This window comes from Corylus avellana, chromosome ca5 (assembly GCF_901000735.1).
Source record: "Corylus avellana chromosome ca5, CavTom2PMs-1.0".
NCBI lineage: Eukaryota > Viridiplantae > Streptophyta > Magnoliopsida > Fagales > Betulaceae > Corylus > Corylus avellana.
The window spans coordinates 24,835,304-24,858,313 of record NC_081545.1 but is presented as its reverse complement, the minus strand read 5'-3'; the positions used below and the strand labels follow the sequence as shown (position 1 = coordinate 24,858,313).

The 23,010-nt window shown below is 36.2% G+C and overlaps 2 protein-coding genes across 2 annotated transcripts; both read left to right on the top strand.

Moving 5' to 3' along the window:
• Window positions 1-12,442: 12,442 nt before the first annotated feature.
• Window positions 12,443-14,501, top strand: LOC132183153 (3-ketoacyl-CoA synthase 5-like). Its single transcript, XM_059596550.1, has 2 exons — window positions 12,443-13,398; window positions 13,671-14,501. Exons 1-2 carry the CDS (start codon window positions 12,496-12,498, stop codon window positions 14,157-14,159), a joined length of 1,392 nt encoding a protein of 463 aa, XP_059452533.1. The 5' UTR covers window positions 12,443-12,495; the 3' UTR covers window positions 14,160-14,501.
• Window positions 14,502-15,524: 1,023 nt separating this feature from the next.
• Window positions 15,525-18,678, top strand: LOC132181341 (subtilisin-like protease SBT1.3). The gene is made up of 2 exons (XM_059594522.1): window positions 15,525-17,709; window positions 17,842-18,678. Exons 1-2 carry the CDS (start codon window positions 16,086-16,088, stop codon window positions 18,543-18,545), a joined length of 2,328 nt encoding a protein of 775 aa, XP_059450505.1. The 5' UTR covers window positions 15,525-16,085; the 3' UTR covers window positions 18,546-18,678.
• The last annotated feature ends 4,332 nt before the right edge of the window (window positions 18,679-23,010 follow it).

The window sequence follows — 23,010 nt, the reverse complement described above, 5'->3', positions numbered from 1 at the left end:
TCAATGAAAAACACTTTTAAGAGTGGTTTTCTTTTATATCCACATTAAATCCTTGATATATTTGCTGATAGTTAAGAGTAGTAATTACTAACGTTCCTGCTCTGCTAGTTAACACGCTTTGGATGAATTTTTTTGTTGTTTAGCCCACAAGATCTCCATCAACAATTAAATAATTGATGCAGTGCAACTTGACTTTGATATCAATTAATGCAGCGTGTAGTGATTAGTTTGCCAAGACAAACAAGATAAGAATCACAACTCTTCTTAAAACTAATACTCAATCAAGGATTTAATGTGGATAGAAAAGAAAACTACTCTTAAAAGTGTTTTTCATTGATCACTGGTCAAAATAACATAATAAATTAAGGCTATAGAAAGTCATTACATATATTTATACTACCTAGACTCCTGAATCTAAGAAAACGCTCAAATAAAAGTTTGTTTACAAAAATTTATTGAAGCTTGTCTGAACGTGTAAGAGGCTCTTTCAAACCTAACTATGGTTTTCTCGTATTCTTACATGAATTGTCAATTCACACAGCAACTCGTTCTAACCCAACTTTAAAATAGTGCATCTATGAATAACTCATTCGAACCCAACTTCATATGAGTTATTGAACGAGCTATTTTGTCAACTCGTTTTAAAGCTTGTTCAAACATAAACAACATACGAGCAATTTTGTACGGCTTTTCAATTTACTTTTTATGGTCTATTTTAACTCAGTAAACATTTGAATTAGAAAAACTTATTGAAATATGACTTTGTAACCCTCTAAATGAGCTTTCTAACGCCATTAATTATGTCTCCATATGATGTCAGAATCGCTATATATGTCCCTTTTGTTAAAGCAAATATGATTGAAAATTGTCCTCTATCAACAACCTTCATTATTCGACCTATGGCCCACGAAGGAATGTGGGTCAAACACGGTAGAGGATTTTCTCCGATCCATTTTGGATTGGAGAATATCCAATTAATAATTAGGATCTCTTGAAAGATCCTAAGGTCATAAATGAAACATATGTCCCATTGATAGAAATAATAATAAAATATTACATATATTTTAAATTTAATTAAAAAAATAATAATAAGAAGTTTTAAAAAATAATAAAATATTAAGGGATGGTCGGACCACCCCAGTTGGGCTTGGGGTGGCCCAGCCACCACCTGGGGTGTTTCGGCTATCCTAAATTTATTTATTTATTTTTTTCAATCTTTATTTATAATTTTTATTAATTGGGTTGAAAATTTTTGAGTTAAGTAGAAATTTTTTGAGTTGAGTTGAATTGAGTTTAAAAAATTGCCAAACTTGAATTTAGAAAAAAATTGAGATTGAGTTAGAAAATCTTGCTTCCCAAACAAGGCTAAAGCTTTATTGAAAAACATTTTTATTTGTCCAAGTATTCTCGAATATATTATTGGATGATATACAAATATACAATGAATTAAAGAGACCAATTGTAGGATCATGTAGTGGCGGATTTAGGAATTGAAGTTACCAGGGGCACAAAAAAATAATAAAACATAATGATAATTTTTTTTTTGCTCTTTATGTATTATATTTTTATTATAATATGATAAATACAATAAAAAATTAAATTATACTACAATATATGTATCACGAAGCAAATCAAACTCATCAAATTACCCAACAAAGAAAAAAACAAAAATTAAAGTAACTATTAAAAATCTTCATCTAACGACGTCACAAACACATAATAATTTAAACTACTTGTGAAATAAATTAAGCACAATTAAATAACTAAAAGTATCTAAAAAAAATGAGTACCTTTGAGTGAATTAGTTATTTTGAAAAATTTCTTGAAAACACACAGACCACAAAAAGGAGTTAGTCCAACAATGCTGCAAACCAATGAAAACAAATAATTAAAGCAATATTCTTGTTTATAATTAAATTGTCTTTTTTTTTTTTTTTGAAAGCAATAATATTCTTGTGAGTTTTACTATAAATTAAAGACTAAAAAGTAAAAACAATTTTAAAGACTATTTCCCCACTACTATCTCAACAATTTTTTTTTTTCCCCTAAGCAATTCTAGAAAGAAAGATTTATTTTCTCAATTAAAAACTAAAGATAATGACAAATTACTTTCTTGATCACCACTCTTCACGAATCACCTTTTTTATTTTCTCAATTCTAGGTGTGGCCGTGTGTCACTGACTCGCTGACACACGGCCACACCTAGATTCAAGACCCAACTTTTTTTCTTCTTATTTTATGTTTTTTTTGTTTAGTGTTTCACCCACACACTGACACACGGCCACACCTTCTTCAAAATCACAAATTCAAAAATCACATAATCACAGTCCAAGTCTTATTTCACCTTTCACTCCTCAAGCCAACAAAAATGGTGTCACTGTTCTTACCGCTTTTCTTTTAGAAAAGCCTCAAATCTCGAAGCATAAATAACATTAGAGACTATAATCTACAGAGAAGAGAGTGAAACTCACGATGCCCTGTTCACTTCTGCTGGTGGTGCGTGGACGGCGTCATGGCGAGCTGAAGACGACGGTAGATGTACAACAGTCAACAGATCGGTGGATGTACAACCAATCTTGGTGTGCTTCTCTTGCCTTTGGTATTTCTTCAACTACAAAAAATTTCTCTTTTTCTTTGGGTTGGTTGGGTGAGATGAGAATGTGAGATTGAGTAAGATTTGAGATTTGTTTGAAAAACAAACTTTGCCTCCTTTCCCCTTCTGCAGCGTGCCTTGTGAATTTTGGTTGACAAAATGGTGGTTGCGTGTTGAGCGGAAAGCAGGAAAAAACTTCTATTTTATTTTTATTTTTATTTATTAAATTTTTTTTGGACATTGCAGTCCAGCCAGTCCTCTCTAGTCTAGTAGAGATGGTAAAAAATTTGTAGGGGGTACATTTTTGGATTTTGTTGGGCGGGTTGGAGACTAGAGAGCTTTTCTTTTTTCTTTTTTATTTTTAGCAGGGGCGCCCTTCAAATTTCTTCAAATTTTTACTTTAAAATTTTTTTTAATTTTTTTTTTACCGTGGGCGACCGCCCCTGGGTCGCCCCCACGTGTATCCGCCACTGGGATCATGGACACATCTCAATTAAAAATAAGGCCTATTTAGGTGTGCGTTTGAGAGGCATAAAAATGTATTTATTAATTTTAGTCACTCGGGGGTAGTGCGACCACCCCCGACCTCTTCTGTGGGTGGCCCACCACCCCAATGGATGGTCAAGCCACCCACTTTATTTTTTATATTTTTTTATTTTGTTTTAAGTTTAAAATAAATAAAAAAATTATATAAATATTTTTAAAAAATGTATTTCATTCCTTAAGGATTAGTTAATCCACTCATTTTTAAGGCCTTAAACTACAAAGCAGGAAATTAAGGGGAGTTAAAACTCAGCTTTTTTGTTAATATTACCGGCCGCCATCTCCATGTGTCAGTCAGTGTGTCACACACCTCTTCACAATTGTTAGCCGCCAGCTCGATGGATACTTGATGATTACAAATGAGGAAAGGGTTAGGCTAATTGTGATTAAAAAAAATGATTTGTGATTATTTATATTACAAATTAAGACAATATATATCTCCCTATCCTTAAATTACAAATTTGTTTTATATATATATATACTCAATGCATTATTTAGGTGACACTAGCTGATCATGAGTTGCTTAGAATACGAATTAGCTCTCAGTTGGGCCATTGGGATATAAAATTTAATGAGAAAAAAATAGTTAATTAATTCATATGAAAAAAATTCGTTTATTTTTGCTCAAAATCACGTCTAATGACAGTTTTCGAAAGACGGAGAGATATTTTATAATTTATATTAATCATAGAAAGGAAGTTTATAACACATAAATAGATGATACAACACAAATAATATAATAAACTAGGGTTTTTTTTTTTTTTTTGGAAGAATTTATTTGGCGTAGGGGTATGTATAATGAACATTTAAAGTAGCGTGTATTGCACATGATGAATTTGTTGTTGGATTTAACTAAAATTCTTACCGGAGGGATATATTGAAAATTTTATCATATGACATATTATGGTTGACATGGCCTTGTAATTAAGTTGTAACTTGTTTGTTCGGAATTTGATCCCATCTTTAACCGGGATTGAAGTCGGCCAAGGATTTTTATCTCTTCATATTTTAAAATTAATTCAAGTCTTTTATTACATCTAATGGCTCAAACTAGTGTAAATGTTTGTATGTTACCAAAGTAAGTGAGTTTGACATGTTGAAAACTAAAATTACTTACATTGGTAACACACAAACCTCCGTGTTTATTTGAACCGTCAGATATAATAAAGCTAGAACTCACATTTAAAAAAATCTAAAAGAATCTCAATCCATATTATGATCTAATTAATGCTTCGCATGTTGTCTCATGTGTGACTCCAGCTTAATACTCTAGTTTTGGTGGTGCATAGAAGTTAGGTCATAGGAAATGCATTTGTTTACAATTTGATGCATTAACATAATTTTAATTACAAAGTTCCCTCGCTTCTTTCACCCATTTCCTTTGCGGGAATAATTACAAATGAGACTCACTTGTCAGAACAAGAACATAATCCTTTTCGGTTCATTTGAAAGCTATATTAGAGGTGTATTTTTATCTATTCACTTTTTGAGTGAACAAAAATACCACTCCAATATAATTAATTAGATATTATCCAATTCAAATGAACAGAAGATGATCCTAATTCGTTAGAACAAATATTGAGCAACTCACTCACTTATTAGGGTAGGTAGATTCATAAATACTCTCTTATTGTAACATCCCCAGCCCGTTAAGGCTGAGTTTGCCACTTTTCTTCTTTTACAACAAAAGTTCTTGCAAAGATCTATAAGGTCTATCAGAGTACTTGATTTTAAAGGATACAAAAAATGTATAAAACATTATTCAAGAGATTTTATTACAAGCGAAATTAGAAAACATTAAACTTTAGTTGCGGAATATCATATTATTATAATCACTGATATGAAAAGACTTTGAAAATTAATAATTATTCCCGTCCCCATTCCGGCCTCCTATTCCAGCATCCTTTCTACCTGAAAACAAGAAATAAAACTGAATGAGCCCAAAGGGGCCCAGCAAGTAAAATCCACAATCATAAATAGTTTTACTCCTTGTTCTCAGTTTTGAAAATCGTTTTCGCAAATAAATATACATCCAGCCATAATAATATATGTATGTACGGTTGCATCTCCCGTAACATATACATACTATTACCTCTAGTAATAGATCATCGTTGTAAATCATCTTTATAAATCATCATCATAATGCATCATTATAAATCATCATTGTAAATCATCTCTGTAAATCATCATAGTATATCATCGTTGAAAATATAGTATCATTTTCTCATAATAAGGCCCATATACACTATTACCCCTGTGCACGAGGGTTGCGGGTCCTGTGACCATGGCACTGAACTGTGGCCACAGCCATGCCCGACCGTCAATTAACTCTTTCTTGGTGCACTCACCGGTCTAGTTGATGGAATACCACCTTCTGGCATAGCCTCCTTCAGTGGTTTCGCCTCCATCCGAGTATCGGTACCGAACTCTCATCTTATCTTATCTTGGGGCCAAAAATACTCTCCTCCATACATGTGCCCTCATTTCATAAACATTTATCTCATCTCTTGTGCTTTTCTTTGTACTTCTTTTGATGCATCTTAGGGCAACATGTAGGAGGGTTTATCATCATTTTTCTTTCTTATAATCATCATCATTTCTCAACTTTCTTTTCTCAAATTGAAAACCTTTTCAAATATAAACTTGTTGTATTTAGAAAGCGTTTAAATAAATGGAAACTTTCTAGATAATTCTTTTAGAAATCCTTCATGCATGCAACATAACTTCATAATACGTAAATAAAATAATCATTTACAATTTACTAAAGAATGAATAAATAGCATGACATGAAGTAATTTTAGAAGGGGTAGTGAATTTACTTACCTCTAAACTGAAGCTAAAAGTGGTATGAAGGAATCTAGTTGCTCCAATATGATTAACACCACTAGTATATCTTTTGAAACTAATTTTTAAAGTCCGCTATCTCTTGTGTTCTTTCTTTCTTGTAGCGCTTGGTCTCGCCCTTTCTCTCTCTGTTCTGAGTAAACACTCTTAGAAAGAAGAAAGACCGAGTAAAAAGCAGAAGAAGGAAGAATATATGCAAGAGATGGGAGAGGAGATGAGTGGTGAAAATTGTGAAGGAGAAGAGCTCTATTTATAGGAGAAAATCAAACACTATTCTACCTTCAATTTACAATTATACCCTCATTTTACTATTTCACCAACCCTATACTATTTCACCAACCCTATATTATTCTACCAACCCTATACTATTCTACCTTCTTATTCTACCATCCTTATACCTACCATTTACTATCCTATTATTTCACCAATTACCATTCTCTAATTACCACTCTCATAAATTTTCCAAGAATTAAAATCCTTAGCTACAATGGATATTAAAATAACATCAGAATAATCTATTTAAATAGCTTTGAAAATTCTGGGGCACTACAATCTTCCCTCCTTATTAGAATTTCGTCCTCGAAATTAAAACCTATAATATTCTCGTCCAATCTTCAAGTTGAGGGATTCAGATTTAAAATATTCCTTTCAATCCTTCATCAAAGCCTACTCTCTTTTATCATATTGAAATTTTATCTCCTTCTACTAGGAGTAAATCTTATTCACAGTCTAAAGTCTCGATTTCTGCAATCATTCATCAGTTCACACTAAAATCTTACCTCAAAATCTTTTCCATTGTTTTTTTTTTTTTTTCCAACCTCAATAACAACAATCGAGTTATTCATCAACAGTCTACAATCAAGGTTTAAACATCAAATTAATAAATCATGTGATCAATAGTTCATACCTCCAAACATCATAGTCCTCATTTCAAGCCTGCAATAATTTTCTCGATCTAATTTAATCAATTTTATCAAAAAAAGTGTAAAAATCATTCCTGCCTATATTCTCTTTAGTATCTCAGTATTCCAAATCATGCATACGAAATTTAATATGATGCTCTAATAATTATTAACTTCTCACCATCATAAACCTGTAAAAGTAAATAGCACCAACATTCAAACATCATTACATGAATATACCTCAGGAGTGACATCATAATTCGATTCATTCTAAATACACAACCGTTTCTATTTTCTCATCCCAACTTTTGTGTTGATGCTACAATATCAGCGAAAATCTTTCAGTACTACATCTTTACTTGATAAATCATAACTCAACAATAGAAACTCGTAATTATGATTTCAACTCAAATGAAATACACGATTACATCAAATGTAAGATTCTCATCCATTCTTGACTAATACATGCTGTGCTTTGCTGCGTCCTAGAGATGAAATTGATAAGCAAGCAAAGTATGATATGGGTAAGTTTCCAAGCTGGATGTCCCAAAACACTCATGTTATAATTTCTCTCCCTTGGGTCTTGCAAGGTCAAGAAGAGAAAAGAGAGAAAGATAGTCCTGTTGCTTTCTAGAAATGAAGATTTGAAAAGCATTTCAGGACATGGCATGTATGTGAGACTTTCAAAATACCCACATCAGATGCTCTCTCTCTTCTGTCATTTACGAAGACTTGAAGAAAAGAGAGATATTTAGCCTGAGAAGCATGATCAAGGATAATCTTGCTTTCTCAGGACATGATCAACGATAATCTTGCTTCAATGGTTTTTGAGAGTATAAGGTGTTGGGTTTGTGAATCAAGTCGTGATGCTGCATTTTTTTTTTCTCTTGAGGATACGCTCAACTGGGAGAAAAGTCGAGCTTTCATTGTATGGAAGGCTATTAACAGAAGATTTCAGGCGAAGGGGTATGATCAGAAGGCATGTGTTGCAATGGAGAAAGAGGTGGGAATTTATAGGAAAGATTTCTGGTAATGAACGAGCGCGTGGTGCGCGTTGGCATGACAATTGCCCACGCATGGAATCCAAAGTCGTTGATTGAACAGTGGGTTTGAAAAATGAGCTCAATCGAATTTATGACAGGAGACCAGATCCTACTGCAACGGGATCTTTTCACAAAAATCCTTCGCGGCCCGAGGTCGCCTAACGCTTTGTTGTTTACTGTTTATTTCACTTGAAGTGAAAAATTTCTTTAAAGCCACTCGTTTGCTACTTCCAGAAACTTCAAAAAATTTCTTCAGTTCCTGACGCTTAGTCTCTTCTCAGTACTTCATCTCTCCAAATTTCTTCGTATTCTCAACTATTTTTCCTTACTCTCCTAAATATGGGAGCATCATCATCATCCGTTAACAACATCGATTTGAATGTTGCTCCTGCAGCACAACCCATTGTTATGCCTGACGTGCAACCGGATGTGCCTGTTGTTCCCCCTGAAGTGTCTGCTATTCATCCCGTCGTACCTGTTACACACCCTAATGAACCTGCTGCATATCCTAACGTATGGCAGCCAACTTTTGTCTTTGACAATCGTCCTATCACTATTCACGATTCTGTCATGCTCCATGATTCTACTGCTGTAGCAGTGGCCAAAGGTTTTATAATTCCACGGGATCAAACATTCTTAGCGGATAGGTCGGATACTGATGCCATTAATAATTCATTGGCATTCAGTATCCAAGGTGCTGCTTCAGTTTCTGACATGGCACAACGTTTGAGTGCCAGAAATGTTGAGCTGAAAGTCTCAAGAAACCAAATCGGGGTCTTACAGCGACTGCTCAAATACTACAAACGAAAACACGTGGATTTGAAGCAGGAGAATGCTCAACTGAAAAAGATGATGTTATCCTACGCAGAATACTTGGGACCAAAGATGCTAGAAATGGAGAAGAATACCGAACGTCTCCAGCGACAGCACGAAAAACTCCGGGTCGATGTTCAGGGGTGTTGCAAGTCTCTCCGCACACGCTCTAGTCAGGTACCTCATTAGAAATAAATATTCCCTTAGATAATTCAATTATAAATATATATGATTCTGCTCATACTAGGTTTTCTCTATGCAGAAATAATTTTCCTGGAGCAGCTCTGAGGAATCATCTGCTCATCATTACCACGTGTCTCTTTATGCAACAAATTCCTTTTTTTTTTTTTTTTTTTTGATGGACACTGGTATGTAATATTATAAGGAGCTTGTTCTCCAAACATTTCTTTTCGTAATCATTCAGTACTCATTCAATATTCATTATATAATCATCCTGTCATTATAATAACTTCCTTTAAACAAACAATCTGTTTAGCAAGTTAATCACTCAATAAAACATCTAAGTATGCATCATCACATGTTATCAACCTCTAAAATACTTTAATATCATTGAACATATATCTTATAAGAGAAATTTAGATCATGTCACTATATTATATCACTGTATTATATTGTCTTTCAACTCTTACCTTTATGCTTCAATTTACCTCAAGAATAATAATCCATTATCTTTACTTAGTAAAAGAAAATTATATCAAAAGCTTTGGCATGTAACTAAAATTTCTCATAATTTCATATCCACTAATGCCTCAAAATTTAAATATTATCCACAACCTAGGAGCATCAATTCATCCTCAAAATTTTAAGCATCACTTCAATATAATTTACCTCAATTACAGAAAACCTAACACCTCAAATTCTAAGGATCACCTCAAAGATTTCATGAATTGTACTTTAAAGTCATCACAATCATTTGAAAATATCAAAATCCTTAAACCACAACTTTATATATCAAAATATCTTATAGATTCTAGGGTATACCTCATTTGCATTCATCCCTGCAATACTTAGGCATTCACTTCATGCCACTATGTAATCTTTATTCATCAATCCATATATTACAACATCAATCATAGTATCATTATTGTCATCAACCAAACCTTAGCCATTACCAAAAACTCATATAAACTATTATATCATTAATTTAGTTCAAGAATCATTTCACAACCGACATCCATAAGACCATTCGTTACTAAGTCACTTACACCATTTGTCTCACAACCTAAATCAATAAAACCATTTTGTCACCAAATTAATTTCACAAATTAGCTCGCAACCTAAATCTATAAAATCATCATACGATTTTTAAATCATGATCAATAATCTTTTTCTAAATCCTCGAGACACCTTAAAATATACCCTTATCAATCGATACTCTAGAAAGCTGCCGCAAATCCAATTAGGCAGATACTATAGATCACAACCTATCTATAAAATAAAAATTCATCTTCGTCATTAACATGATCACAATAATAAAATCCTCCAAATTAATCACACTAAGATGATTTTTGGTTTTTTTTTTTTTTTTTTTTCAAAAAATTAGCCATTCGAAAAATGCCCATGCATCATTTATTATAGACCACACAAAAATATGCACTCTACGTGGCCGGAATGTGGCTTCTTATTAACCCCCCCATTTTTTTTTGTTTTGAAAAGTCTGCCAGAACCTTATAACCTTTGCTCTGATACCAAAATTGTAACATCCCCAGCCCGTTAAGGCTGAGTTTGCCACTTTTCTTCTTTTACAACAAAAGTTCTTGCAAAGATCTATAAGGTCTATCAGAGTACTTGATTTTAAAGGATACAAAAAAATGTATAAAACATTATTCAAGGGATTTTATTACAAGCGAAATTAGAAAACATTAAACTTTAGTTGCGGAATATCATATTATTATAATCACTGATATGAAAAGACTTTGAAAATTAATAATTATTCCCGTCCCCATTCCGGCCTCCTATTCCAGCATCCTTTCTGCCTGAAAACAAGAAATAAAACTGAATGAGCCCAAAGGGGCCCAGCAAGTAAAATCCACAACCATAAATAGTTTTACTCCTTGTTCTCAGTTTTGAAAATCGTTTTCACAAATAAATATACATCCAACCATAATAATATATGTATGTACGGTTGCATCTCCCGTAACATATACATACTATTACCTCTAGTAATAGATCATCGTTGTAAATCATCTTTATAAATCATCATCATAATGCATCATTATAAATAATCTTTGTAAATCATCTTAGCATATCTTCGTTGACAATATAGTATCATTTTCTCATAATAAGGCCCATGTACACTATTACCCCTGTGTACGAGGGTTGCGGGTCCTTGTGACCATGGCACTGAACTGTGGCCACAGCCATGCCCGACCGTCAATTAACTCTTTCTTGGTGCCCTCAACGGTCTAGTTGATGGAATACCACCTTCTGGCATAGCCTCCTTCAGTGGTTTCGCCTCCATCCGAGTATCGGTACCGAACTCTCATCTTTACTTATCTTGGGGCCAAAAATACTCTCCTCCATACATGTGCCCTCATTTCATAAACATTTATCTCATCTCTTGTACTTTTTTTTGTACTTCTTTTGATGCATCTTAGGGCAACATGTAGGAGGGTTTATCATCATTTTTCTTTCTTATAAACATCATCATTTCTCAACTTTCTTTTCTCAAATTGAAAACCTTTTCAAATATAAACTTGTTGTATTTAGAAAGCGTTTAAATAAATAGAAACTTTCTAGATAATTCTTTTAGAAATCCTTCATGCATGCAACATAACTTCATAATACATAAATAAAATAATCATTTACAATTTAATAAAGAATGAATAAATAGCATGACATGAAGTAATTTTAGAAGGGGTAGTGAATTTACTTACCTCTAGACTGAAGCTAAAAGTGGTATGAAGGAATCCAGTTGCTCCAATATGACTCACACCACTAGTATATCTTTTGAAACTAATTTCTAAAGTCCGCTATCTCTTGTGTTCTTTCTTTCTTGTAGCGCTTGGTCTCGCCCTTTCTCTCTCTGTTCTGAGTAAACACTCTTATAAAGAAGAAAGACCGAGTAAAAAGCGGAAGAAGGAAGAATATATGCAAGAGATGGGAGAGGAGATGAGTGGTGAAAATTGTGAAGGAGAAGAGATCTATTTATAGGAGAAAATCAAATACTATTCTACCTTCAATTTACAATTATACCCTTATTTTACTATTCTACCTACCCTATACTATTCCACCAACCCTATACTATTCTACCAACCCTATACTATTCTACCTACCCTATACTATTCTACCTTCTTATTCTACCATCCTTATACCTACCATTTACTATCTTATTATTTCACCAATTACCATTCTCTAATTACCACTCTCATAAATTTCCCAAGAATTAAAATCCTTAGCTACAATGGATATTAAAATAACATCATTATCAAAATAATCTATTTAAATAGCTTTGAAAATTCTGGGACACTACACTTATATTTACAAATTTCAAGTAATCTATTCACGTACTAAAATAAGTAAATTAATAATATTTTTTTCTTATATTTAGTGTTGGAATTGCTAGAAAATGGTTCATGTTATTATTACTTTGTGTCTAGTCTCACCTGCCCACCGCCAAGAAATTCCTACTAATTAACATGCATTCTCCATTGAAACCCTTCACCAGCTTGAGATAATGGAGTCTTTGTCTACCCTCCCTTCCAACGTTCTCTCAAACCATCTTCGTTCAACTTTCATGGAGCTTCTAAGATTTCCCATTCTCATACTTGTAACATCAATCGAAGCATCCTGCATTTTACAAAAACGGAAACCCATTATCCAATATTTCCTCTTCCTCTCTTGTTTCATCCTCATCAGCTGTCTCATCCTCAAACACTTGCTCTCAAAAGCTCCGCCAGTTTATCTGGTTGACTTTTCTTGTCTCAAGCCGCCAAGCTTCTGCAGAGTCCCCTTCTCATCCTTCATTGAAAACACATCCATGATGGAATCCTACGACGCCGACAGCATCTCTTTCATGGCTAAAATCCTCACTTCTTCAGGGCTAAGTGAAGAAACGTGTTTACCACCTGCTTTACACTACATTCCACCAAAAACCCATCAACAAGAATCTATCAAAGAAGCCCATATGCTTCTCTTCCCCCTCATGGAAGACCTTCTCTCCAAAACCAAACTCTCTCCTCTTGATATAGATATTCTTGTCGTAAACTGTAGTGGATTTTGCCCCTCTCCTTCACTTTCTTCCATTATCATAAACAAATACTCCATGAGAAGTGATATCAAGAGCTATAACCTCTCCGGCATGGGTTGCAGCGCCAGCCTTATCGGCATCCATTTGGCTCAAACTCTTCTAAAAATACACGCAAACTCCCACGCCGTTGTTCTCAGCACTGAAATCTTGTCCGCCGGTTGGTATTCAGGCAACGACCGGCCCAAGTTGCCCATCAACTGCCTCTTCAGAATGGGCAGTGCCGCTATTTTGCTTTCCAACAGAAAACAAGCAAACAAGTCTTCAAAGTACAGACTTTTCTGTTCACTGAGGACCCAAAGCGCCTTTGATGACAAGGCTTATCTTTCAGCATTTCGAGAGGAGGACTCCAAGGGAAACCTTGGTGTTACGCTCAAGCGAGATTTGCTACAGGTTGTTAAGGGAAGTTTCCTCGTTAAATGCTAAAACATGTCTTATTTTAAACGCTTAGATAAAATAAACGGCTAAGATTTGAATTTGGTAATTTCAAATTTAAAAGAAATTATAGTTATCTCAATCCGTTGTTAATGATATAAATCCTTAATCTTTAGTGTGCGAATGTAGGCTATATGCCTAACCACCTTAATCTCTATGTTTATTCTATTTTCTTCCATTATTATTATTATTTCGCTTTTATATTTATCATATTATGTGTTTCTATACAGGTCGCTGGAGAAACTCTCAGATTGAACATCACCGTTCTTGGCTCCTCAATCTTCCCCTTCTCGAAGAAAGTTTGGCTTACAATTTCAGTTTTGCGAAAAAAGTTCATTGACAAATCTAGTGAAGTCAACGTGCCAAATTTCAAGAGTGTGATTCACCATTTTTGCTTGCCGACTTCAGGGAGACAAGTGATAAGAGAGATAGCGCAAGGGTTGAAGCTTGAAGACAGAGAGATGGAGCCGGCATTGATGACGCTGCAGAGGTTTGGGAACCAGTCTTCTTCTTCCTTGTGGTACGAGTTAGCTTACTTGGAAGCCAAGGAAAGAGTGAAGAAGGGCGACAAGGTTTGGCTGCTAGGAATGGGGAGTGGGCCCAAGTGCAACAGTGTCGTTTGGGAGTGTATAAGGCCCATTATTGGAGAGTCCAAGAGAGGCCCATGGGCCGATTGCATTGCTCGGTATCCGATCGTGGCCGTTGATCAAGGGATGTAGATGATTCATGCACAACCTCGAAATTGGCGTTTTCATTTAAAGAGTTTGACCGTTGTTTGAAGTTTTCAATTTCATGGGGAGCATCTAAGGAGTTGTTTGGACTTGTATAAATAAATGAATTCTGTCTACCACATGCAATGAAGCAGTGCCTTATCTCCTGCTTAAAGAGTGTTCGAAGTCCGAGCTTTAATTTTTTTAAAAGAAGTGTCGGAAATTTGAGTTCTGGTGCAACCTGAAGGAAGAAACTGCATTAATGAATTTAATGGAGCGGTTGAGAGGTGAAATGGATTAGGAATAATCAGTTAATTAGTAGGATTAGAAAATAATTAGTGGGTTTGGATTATTGGGGGTGTTAGTGATAATTTTTATTTTATTTTGTATAAAAATGCCTGAAAGCATGATTGTAAATCATGTAGAAGAATAAGGTCAAAACCATATCCAATCCTTAGATTTTCATTTTATTTGAATTTAGTCTTTTGAGTTTTTAATTACAAGAATAAAGTCCTTTAAGTTTTGCTTAAATTTAATGTTGGCTTATCTATCACTTTATTATCAAAATTAACAGTTTATCATCTGTCACGTATGTCTCATTTGACACTTCAACGTCCATCTCAACGCTCCAATACAATAACACGCCAATAAAATCATAATCTTTTGTTATTGTGTTTGCTCAATAGGTTTTCAGATTTTGTTTCTTTAAGTTCTACGTATCATATCGATAATTTTTATTTTTATTTTTCATATAAGCTTGTTGACGTATCATTGCATTGGAGTGTTTATGATGTATAAATAGATGAAAACTTAAGGGCAAGATATGATTTTTTCCAAAGAATAAACTAGAATTTCATTCTTCTTTCTTAGAGATCCTAGCCGGTAGATCAAACTACCGCAGGTCAGCCCAATATAATGGTTTGAAATTCACCTCACATTGAAGTAGAAGTGAAAGTAGACAGCTTTTATTGATAACAAAACTTTAAAGCTAACACCGGCGCCGCTGCCAACCCGCCACACCAACCATCACATTGTCTAATCAATTAAGACCCTCGTACACCCTGGCTGTCGCCCCCAGCCAAATTTCTAATATATATAGGTTAGTTTTGTCCCAATATGACAGCTAAGGCATCCACATGGTTTCCGAAACGTCATCTTCAAGTACCGAAAAGCTGAGCATATTTTTCTGGGTGACTACTCTTAGAAAGAATTAATAGTTCACATCAAAATTATAAATGAATATGTTTACTGGAAGTTGGAAAATCTACTTCTGTTTTTTCTTTACATGAAGAGCAATGTGTCACAGGAAAAAGACAACAACAAATTGCCCGAGCATTGAAGCAATTGGTATGTGGGAAGAGAGAAGAATCAAGAAATGAGAAGCTTTCGGCTGTCAATGCTCATTAGTTCTCATTTGCCTTAATCATGTGTTTTGGCATACATTTTGCTTGTTTAAAATGCCCCTCCTACGAAGATCTGATATGTGACCAACAACATGCATTTAGTAGTGAATGTGGGGGACGAGTGGGTAGGTATTTTAGCACACAGAATTCCCCACCAGCATTAAAGAATTTCTGGTTTCTGCACAACAACATATCTAACCACACTGCCATAAGAGCCGTTGTCTTAAATATCAACTTACCAAAATTGATAACCCCTCCAATCAGCCACCGTTGGATCCGCACTGTCTGACCCACCTCTTTGTCATCTGCCATGTCATGGGCATCCTTAAATATTACTGCTCTGGGATCAAAGATGACCATAACTAAATTAACTGCTACCCCCTAGCTCTCCTCAACTCTTCTTCAACTTTGGCATTCATCAGTCAACAAACCAGCTTTATTGCCTGCACAAGATATCAAAATTTTCTAGCCTTCTTTCGACTTCACCTTCTTCACTCTCTTCTCAACTCATATTCTTCTTTCTTGCCTGAAAATGGCAGAAAGCCCAGTAAAATGGGCGTGTTTGATGCTAACAAGCTATTTGTTCTTCAATATAGTCCTCTCTGCAGACACCCAATTAGGAAAGAAGACTACTTATATTGTTCAAATGGACAAGTCGGCAATGCCAAGGTCTTTTACCAATCACCTCGAATGGTACTCGTCGAAAGTAAGATCAGTACTGATCCAACCTGAACAACAAGGCGATGCAGGGGAGGAAGACAGGATAATCTACAGTTACCAGACTGCTGTGCATGGTGTTGCTGCTCGGTTGAGCGAAGAAGAAGCTGAGAGGCTAGAGGAAGAAGATGGCGTAGTGGCTATATTCCCAGAGACGAAATACCACCTACACACCACAAGGAGTCCCGCGTTTCTTGGGCTCGAACCAGAGGACATCAATAGCGTCTGGTCTCAAAAACTGTCAGACCATGATGTCATTGTCGGTGTGGTAGACACTGGGATTTGGCCGGAGAGTGGGAGCTTCAACGATACCGGCATGACACCGGTGCCTGCTCATTGGAAAGGACAATGTGAGACAGGCAGAGGATTCGAGAAACATCACTGCAACAGGAAGATTGTCGGTGCAAGAGTGTTCTACCATGGATATGAAACTGCTGCTGGGAAAATTAACGAGCAAACAGAGTATAAATCCCCTAGAGATCAAGATGGGCATGGATCTCACACGGCAGCCACAGTTGCTGGGTCTTTAGTGCGTGGTGCCAACCTTGAAGGATATGCTTTTGGGATGGCCAGAGGAATGGCACCCGGCGCGAGAATTGCCGTTTACAAAGTTTGCTGGACTGGTGGGTGCTTCAGCTCGGATATTCTGTCGGCGGTTGATAGAGCTGTGGCAGATGGAGTCAATATCTTGTCGATATCTTTGGGTGGTGGCGTGTCTTCTTACTACCGCGACAGTTTGTCCATAGCAACTTTTGGGGCAATGGAGATGGGTGTTTTAGTTTCAAGCTCAGCTGGAAATGGAGGACCCGAGCCTGCCAGCCTCACAAATGTGTCACCCTGGATTACCACAGTTGGTGCCAGCACCATGGACAGAGATTTCCCAGCCACGGTTAAGATGGGAAATGGCAGAACTTTGAATGGAGTTTCACTCTATAAAGGGCGAAGGATGCTGTCAATAAACAAGCAATACCCGGTGGTATACATGGGTGGTAACTCAAGCAGCCCCGATCCAGGCTCCTTGTGTTTGGACGGAACTTTGGATCGGCGTCTTGTTGCAGGAAAGATTGTGATATGTGACCGAGGCATTAGTCCTCGTGTGCAGAAGGGTCAGGTGGTGAAAGATGCAGGAGGGGTGGGAATGGTTCTTGCAAACACTGCTGCCAATGGAGAAGAGCTGGTTGCAGATTGTCACCTTCTTCCTGCAGTTGCAGTAGGAGAAACAGACGGAAAAGCACTCAAGCATTACGTGATAACAAGTCCAAATCCGACTGCAAATCTAGCCTTTCTTGGTACTAGGCTGGGGATTCGGCCCTCTCCGGTGGTGGCAGCATTTTCATCTAGAGGGCCAAATTCTCTTACTCTCGAAATTCTCAAGCCTGATGTGGTGGCCCCTGGGGTGAACATTCTTGCCGCTTGGACAGGAGACGCTGGGCCATCAGGTTTTTGTTAAATCATTATTTATTTTAAAAGTTTACATGAATTTAATAATTCACGGTTCGAATTATCTTTGCTTTTATATTATATTAACTAACCGCTTATCCTAAAATCATATTTAATTTATATTCCAACAGGTTTACCAACGGATCAGCGTAGAGTGAAGTTCAACTTACTGTCTGGAACTTCAATGTCATGCCCACATGTGAGTGGGGTGGCTGCTTTGCTCAAGGCTAGGCACCCAGAATGGAGTCCAGCAGCAATAAAATCTGCCCTTATGACAACAGCATATGTTCATGACAACACCCATGGCCCTCTAAAAGATGCCTCTGCAGCTTCACCTTCAAACCCATATGATCATGGAGCAGGACACATTAACCCAATAAAGGCCCTTGAACCAGGCTTGGTTTATGATATTGAGGCTCAGGATTACTTTGAATTCCTCTGCGCGCAGAAGCTCACTCCAGCTCAGCTGAAAGTTTTCTCAAACAGATCTTGTGCACACTCTCTTGCCAGCCCAGGGGACTTGAACTACCCAGCAATCTCAGCCGTGTTCCCAGAGAAAGCATCCATCACTACTTTGACATTTCACAGAACTGCCACCAATGTCGGCCCTCCAGTGTCCAATTACCATGCCATTTTATCGCCATTTAAAGGCGCCTCCCTGCAAGTCGAGCCCAAAACCCTGCACTTCACCAGAAAATATCAGAAATTGTCTTACAAGATCACCTTCTCTACAGTATCTCGGCAAACAGAGCCTGAATTTGGAAGCCTGGTATGGAAGGATGGAATGCACAGGGTGAGAAGCCCAATTGTTATCACATGGCTACCGCCAATATGAAGCATGCAGCACTGGATTTTTGACATGGATCAATCAATCTCTATTGTTCTGCTGCTACAATAAACAAATGGGTATGTGAAGAGCCAAGTAGCTCAATGATTTTCATTGCAAGAAATGCTTTAACTTTCTCTGTTATTTACAAGATCTTTGTCATGTCCGCATTAGAATTCAGCTACAACAACCTTTGTCAAATCCACAATTACTACGAAAATTCAAACACCATGAATAGCAACGGTCAAGGTTGAATCTAAAAAAAATACTTTTTTATTTTCTCTCTCTTATTAAAAGCTTTTAAAAATAAGTCAACTTTAAGATTTAATCTTAACCGTTACTTACACTACAGCATACATACTGTTATTTTAATAAAAACATGTAAGTCAAATCCTATATAAGATTAGCAAACAATTATCAGTCTTTGATAAGAACAAAAACGAAGTTGTTCAATTCCTCTTAGGTGGTTGCATTGCAATTTAGGATTACGTTTCTCCAATGCGTTCCAATTTCAGATCTTAATAGTGGCTGTAATGTCCAGATTGTAAATAATTACAATATTTGCATTGAAATTCTTCACAAATTTGGCTCTCCAAAATGACTAAAATTTAGCTAATATTTACTGAGCTTGCTAAATATTGCCATTTAATAACCTGGAGTTGCCTTTAAGCTAAAACAAATTATTAATTAAAGAGTAATGTTGAAAACTAATGTCGGGTAAAGTCTAAATATTCCTTTCAAACTACCACTCAATTGACAATGTCTTTCTAAACTTTCAATTGTGAGTCTCAAACTACCAAAATATTATCAATGTATCCCCCTCAGGTTAGCAAAAAGATAAAAATACCTATATGTTTTTTTCGATAAGATAAAAATATTCTTTGCTCAAATTCAATATAACATATATATATATATATATATATATATATATATCGCCTATTTTAAAAAGCGGATATTTTTTTAAAACGAAATTTTGCTGTTAAAGATTTTGTTTTAAAAAAAAATTTGTTTTAGAAAACGAAAATTTGTATTTTCTTAAACGAAAATTGATTAATTTTTTTTAAAACCATCGGTCCCTGTTAAAGTTCATCAGACCGACAAAAAATCAAAATCGATTTTGCATAAAATCAGGTGCAATTGCGGGATTTTCCAGGTCTGGAATTGCAGATTTTTTTTTGGTTTTCAGGGCTTTTTTCAGAGTTAAATCGATTTTAGTTTTTCTTGGATGGTTTTAAGTAATTTGGAACATTGTGATTTTCGCGATGATTTGAGGGAAAACGTTATAATAGTGAAAGTTTGAGGGACATTTATTAAATGATAGTTGAGGTATATAAACTTTGCATATTTTTATTTTATCACGATGTGATGGTTTATCCATCCATTAGATCAATCATGATTAACCAAAAAAAAAAACTATAAAATTAAGACTACTACGTTAGCGTTGTAAAACAGTTATAAATAAAAATATTTCATATAACATTTTACAACTTAGACTCCGTTTACTTCGACGTAAAATAGTTTTCGTCGAAAAATATTTTCAGAAAAGTCATTTTCTCTGAAAATGTTTTTTGTTGAAAACATTTTATGGCGTTTACCACACACAAGGAAAATATATTTTTTTTAATAAATTATATATATATATATATATATATATATTTTTTTTTTTCTAATAAGGTCCCCGCAGGGACTTACACGGGACTTGTTCGGGACCCCGCAGGGACATGCTCGGGACACTGCCGGGACTTGACAAGGACTTGTCCGAGACCTCGTCTAAACTTGCCCGAGACTTGACCGGGACCTGTCTAGGACCCACCCAAGACTTGATCGAGACCTAACCGGGACCCACCCGGGATCCGCCCAGGACCTTGCCGGGACTTGACCAGGACCCGCCCTGGACCTGCTCGGGACTTGACTGTGACCCCAACGGGACTTGACCGAGACCTGACCGGGAAAGTCCTGGGCATGTCCGGTTAAGTCCTAGACGGGTCCTTGCGGGGTTCCTGACAAGTCCAAGTCAGCTCCCGGGCGGGTCCTGGTTAGGTCCCGGGCAGGTCCCAGTCAGGTCCCGGTGGGGTCCTGGTCAGGTCTCGGGTAGGTCCCGGCCGGGTCTCGGGCAAGTCCCGGTCAAGTCCCAGGTGGGTCCTGGGATGGTCTCGAGCAAGTCTCGGGCGGGTCCCACGGGGTCCCGGTCAAGTTTTGGTCAGGTCTTGGGCGGGTCCCGATCAGGTCCCGGGCCGATCCCAGTCAAGTCCCAGCGAGGTCCCAGTGAAGTACTGGGTAGGACCCAGTGGGGTCCTAGGCGGGTCCTGGCCAGGTCTTGGACAGGTTCCGGTCAAGTCTCGTTTGAGTCTCGGTCAAGTCCCGGCGAAGTTCTGATCAAGTCCCAAGTAGGTATCTACGGCGTCTAGGACAAGTCCCGGTCAAGTCTCAGGCGTGTTTCGAGTAGGTCCTGGTCAAGTCCAAGGCGAGTCCTAGGCAAGTCACGGGCGAGTTTCAGTCAAGTCCCGAGCAGGTGTTGGGCAGGTCCTGGTTCGGTCCCGGTCAAGTCTCGGACAGGTCCTAGCGTGGTCTCGAGCGGGTCCTGGGCGAGTTTCAGTCAAGTTCCAACAAGGTTCTAGGCAGGTCTTGGCAAGGTCTATCGATTTAAGAATGAAATACTCACAGTCGGAAAATAGTTTACGATAACCATTTTCCAAAAGTTAAAGAAAAATTTTCGGTCAAAAATAAAATATTTTCTGCTGACCACTATTTTACATCGAAATAAACACTATAAAATACAAAAATTATTTTATAAAAATCATTTCACGTCAAAGTAAATGGAGCCTTAAAAAAAGAACCAACACATGAAGATGATCTTTTGTCGACACAAATCACAGAGAACAGGACCTCAAAACAGTAGGGGCCGACACAAAGCCCAGCTGATACTCTCATTAACCAGATATTGATTGCTCTCATCCAAACAGGGCAATGCAATGCAAGTTTGGTTGACAATGGTTATGCAATCCTACAAATTTTTTTAAATAATTAAATTCTTTATTTTTTATCGGTTTAAAATTTTAAGAGAAATGATGATTTAATATCTTATTAGAATTTATGAATAGATTTGCTTTATCCGCTTTCCCAAGTGCTTCTTATTTTGGGCCTCCAAGTTCTTGTGTGAGCCAATATAAATTAGCTATAAATTGTTTAGTAATTAATTTATATAAATTAGTCTAATAAAGTGACATGCACTTTAAAACGGACCACTCTAAGGGCCAAACTTTTTATTTTTATTTTTTATTTTTATTATTTTTTATTTAAGATTTGGCTTTTAGGAATGGTCGGACAACTCCTAAGGGCCATGGGGTGGCTTCAGTCACCCCAGACCGGCTGTCTAAGGTAGCCGAAGCCATACCAGCCCCAACTGGGGTGGTCTGGCCACCTCCAATGGGTGGGGGGTGGCTAGCCACTCTTTAATTTTTTATAATTTTATTTTATAATTTTTTTTAAAAAATATATAATATATTATTATTGTTATTTTATTACTGGGACAGATGTCCTACTTATGGCCTCAAAATTTTTTTAAAGAGATCCTAATCATTAATTATATATTTTTAAACTGAAGATAATTTGTTTCCTTTAAAACATGTATTTCTCACACGCCTTAAAAATACATATCATTTTATTAGTTTAGTGTATAAAATTAACTACAAAATCTGTACATTTTGAGCCCACTTGTGTGGCAAGCAAACCAGACCAGAACTTTGGAAAGTCTTCAGAGTCAGAGATGATAAGATATAAAATAAAATAAAATAAAATAAGGAGAAAATAGGAAAAAAGAGAAATCACAAAAATTTGAAATGATTGGAGCTTTTAGAGATCTACGTACACTTTTTTCAATGGTTAATGGGGTCACATTTTCTTTATTTGATTTCAATTATAAGATGCATGTGATTGCTTTATATAGAAAATATGTTGTGTAATACTAATTCAGTGCAATTGTGGTTGGTGAGTCACTGCAAGGACATTTTAGTACTTTTAACATCCCCTCAACTCAAGCTGTCACCTTGGCTTGAAAGAAAATGACCCTATCAAATTGGGTGGATTACTCCCCACTCATTTGGATTTGAATAGAAGTCTAATATGATGACTCATGAGTTGATAAATTTCTCTACTAGAACTTCTTCATTCTTACCATCATAAAATAAAAAAATAAATAAAATTGAGAATTTTTTTTTTATTCCTCTCTCATGGAGCTAACTAACAGAGGGGCTAATTTGAAATTTTTTGAAATTTCGTGAAGCTACTTTATTACATTTTGAACATTGAAGTGTCAAATTACAACTGACTGATAGTTTGGGAGGCCATTACATATATATATATATATATATATATATATATATATATATATATATAGTAATTATATCCATCACCCCCTATCTTCCTAAAGCTTATGTCATATCGTATTTTCAATCAAAAAATCAATCTTCATGTA

Bases quoted from the DNA above. Each gene is read 5' to 3' on its own strand.
- LOC132183153 (XM_059596550.1), top strand. From the start codon at position 12,496: ATGGAGCTTCTAAGATTTCCCATTCTCATACTTGTAACATCAATCGAA. The intron at 13,399-13,670 runs GTTGTTAAGGGA...GTTTCTATACAG, and splicing joins TCAAGCGAGATTTGCTACAG to GTCGCTGGAGAAACTCTCAG.
- LOC132181341 (XM_059594522.1), top strand. From the start codon at position 16,086: ATGGCAGAAAGCCCAGTAAAATGGGCGTGTTTGATGCTAACAAGCTAT. The intron at 17,710-17,841 runs GTTTTTGTTAAA...ATATTCCAACAG, and splicing joins AGGAGACGCTGGGCCATCAG to GTTTACCAACGGATCAGCGT.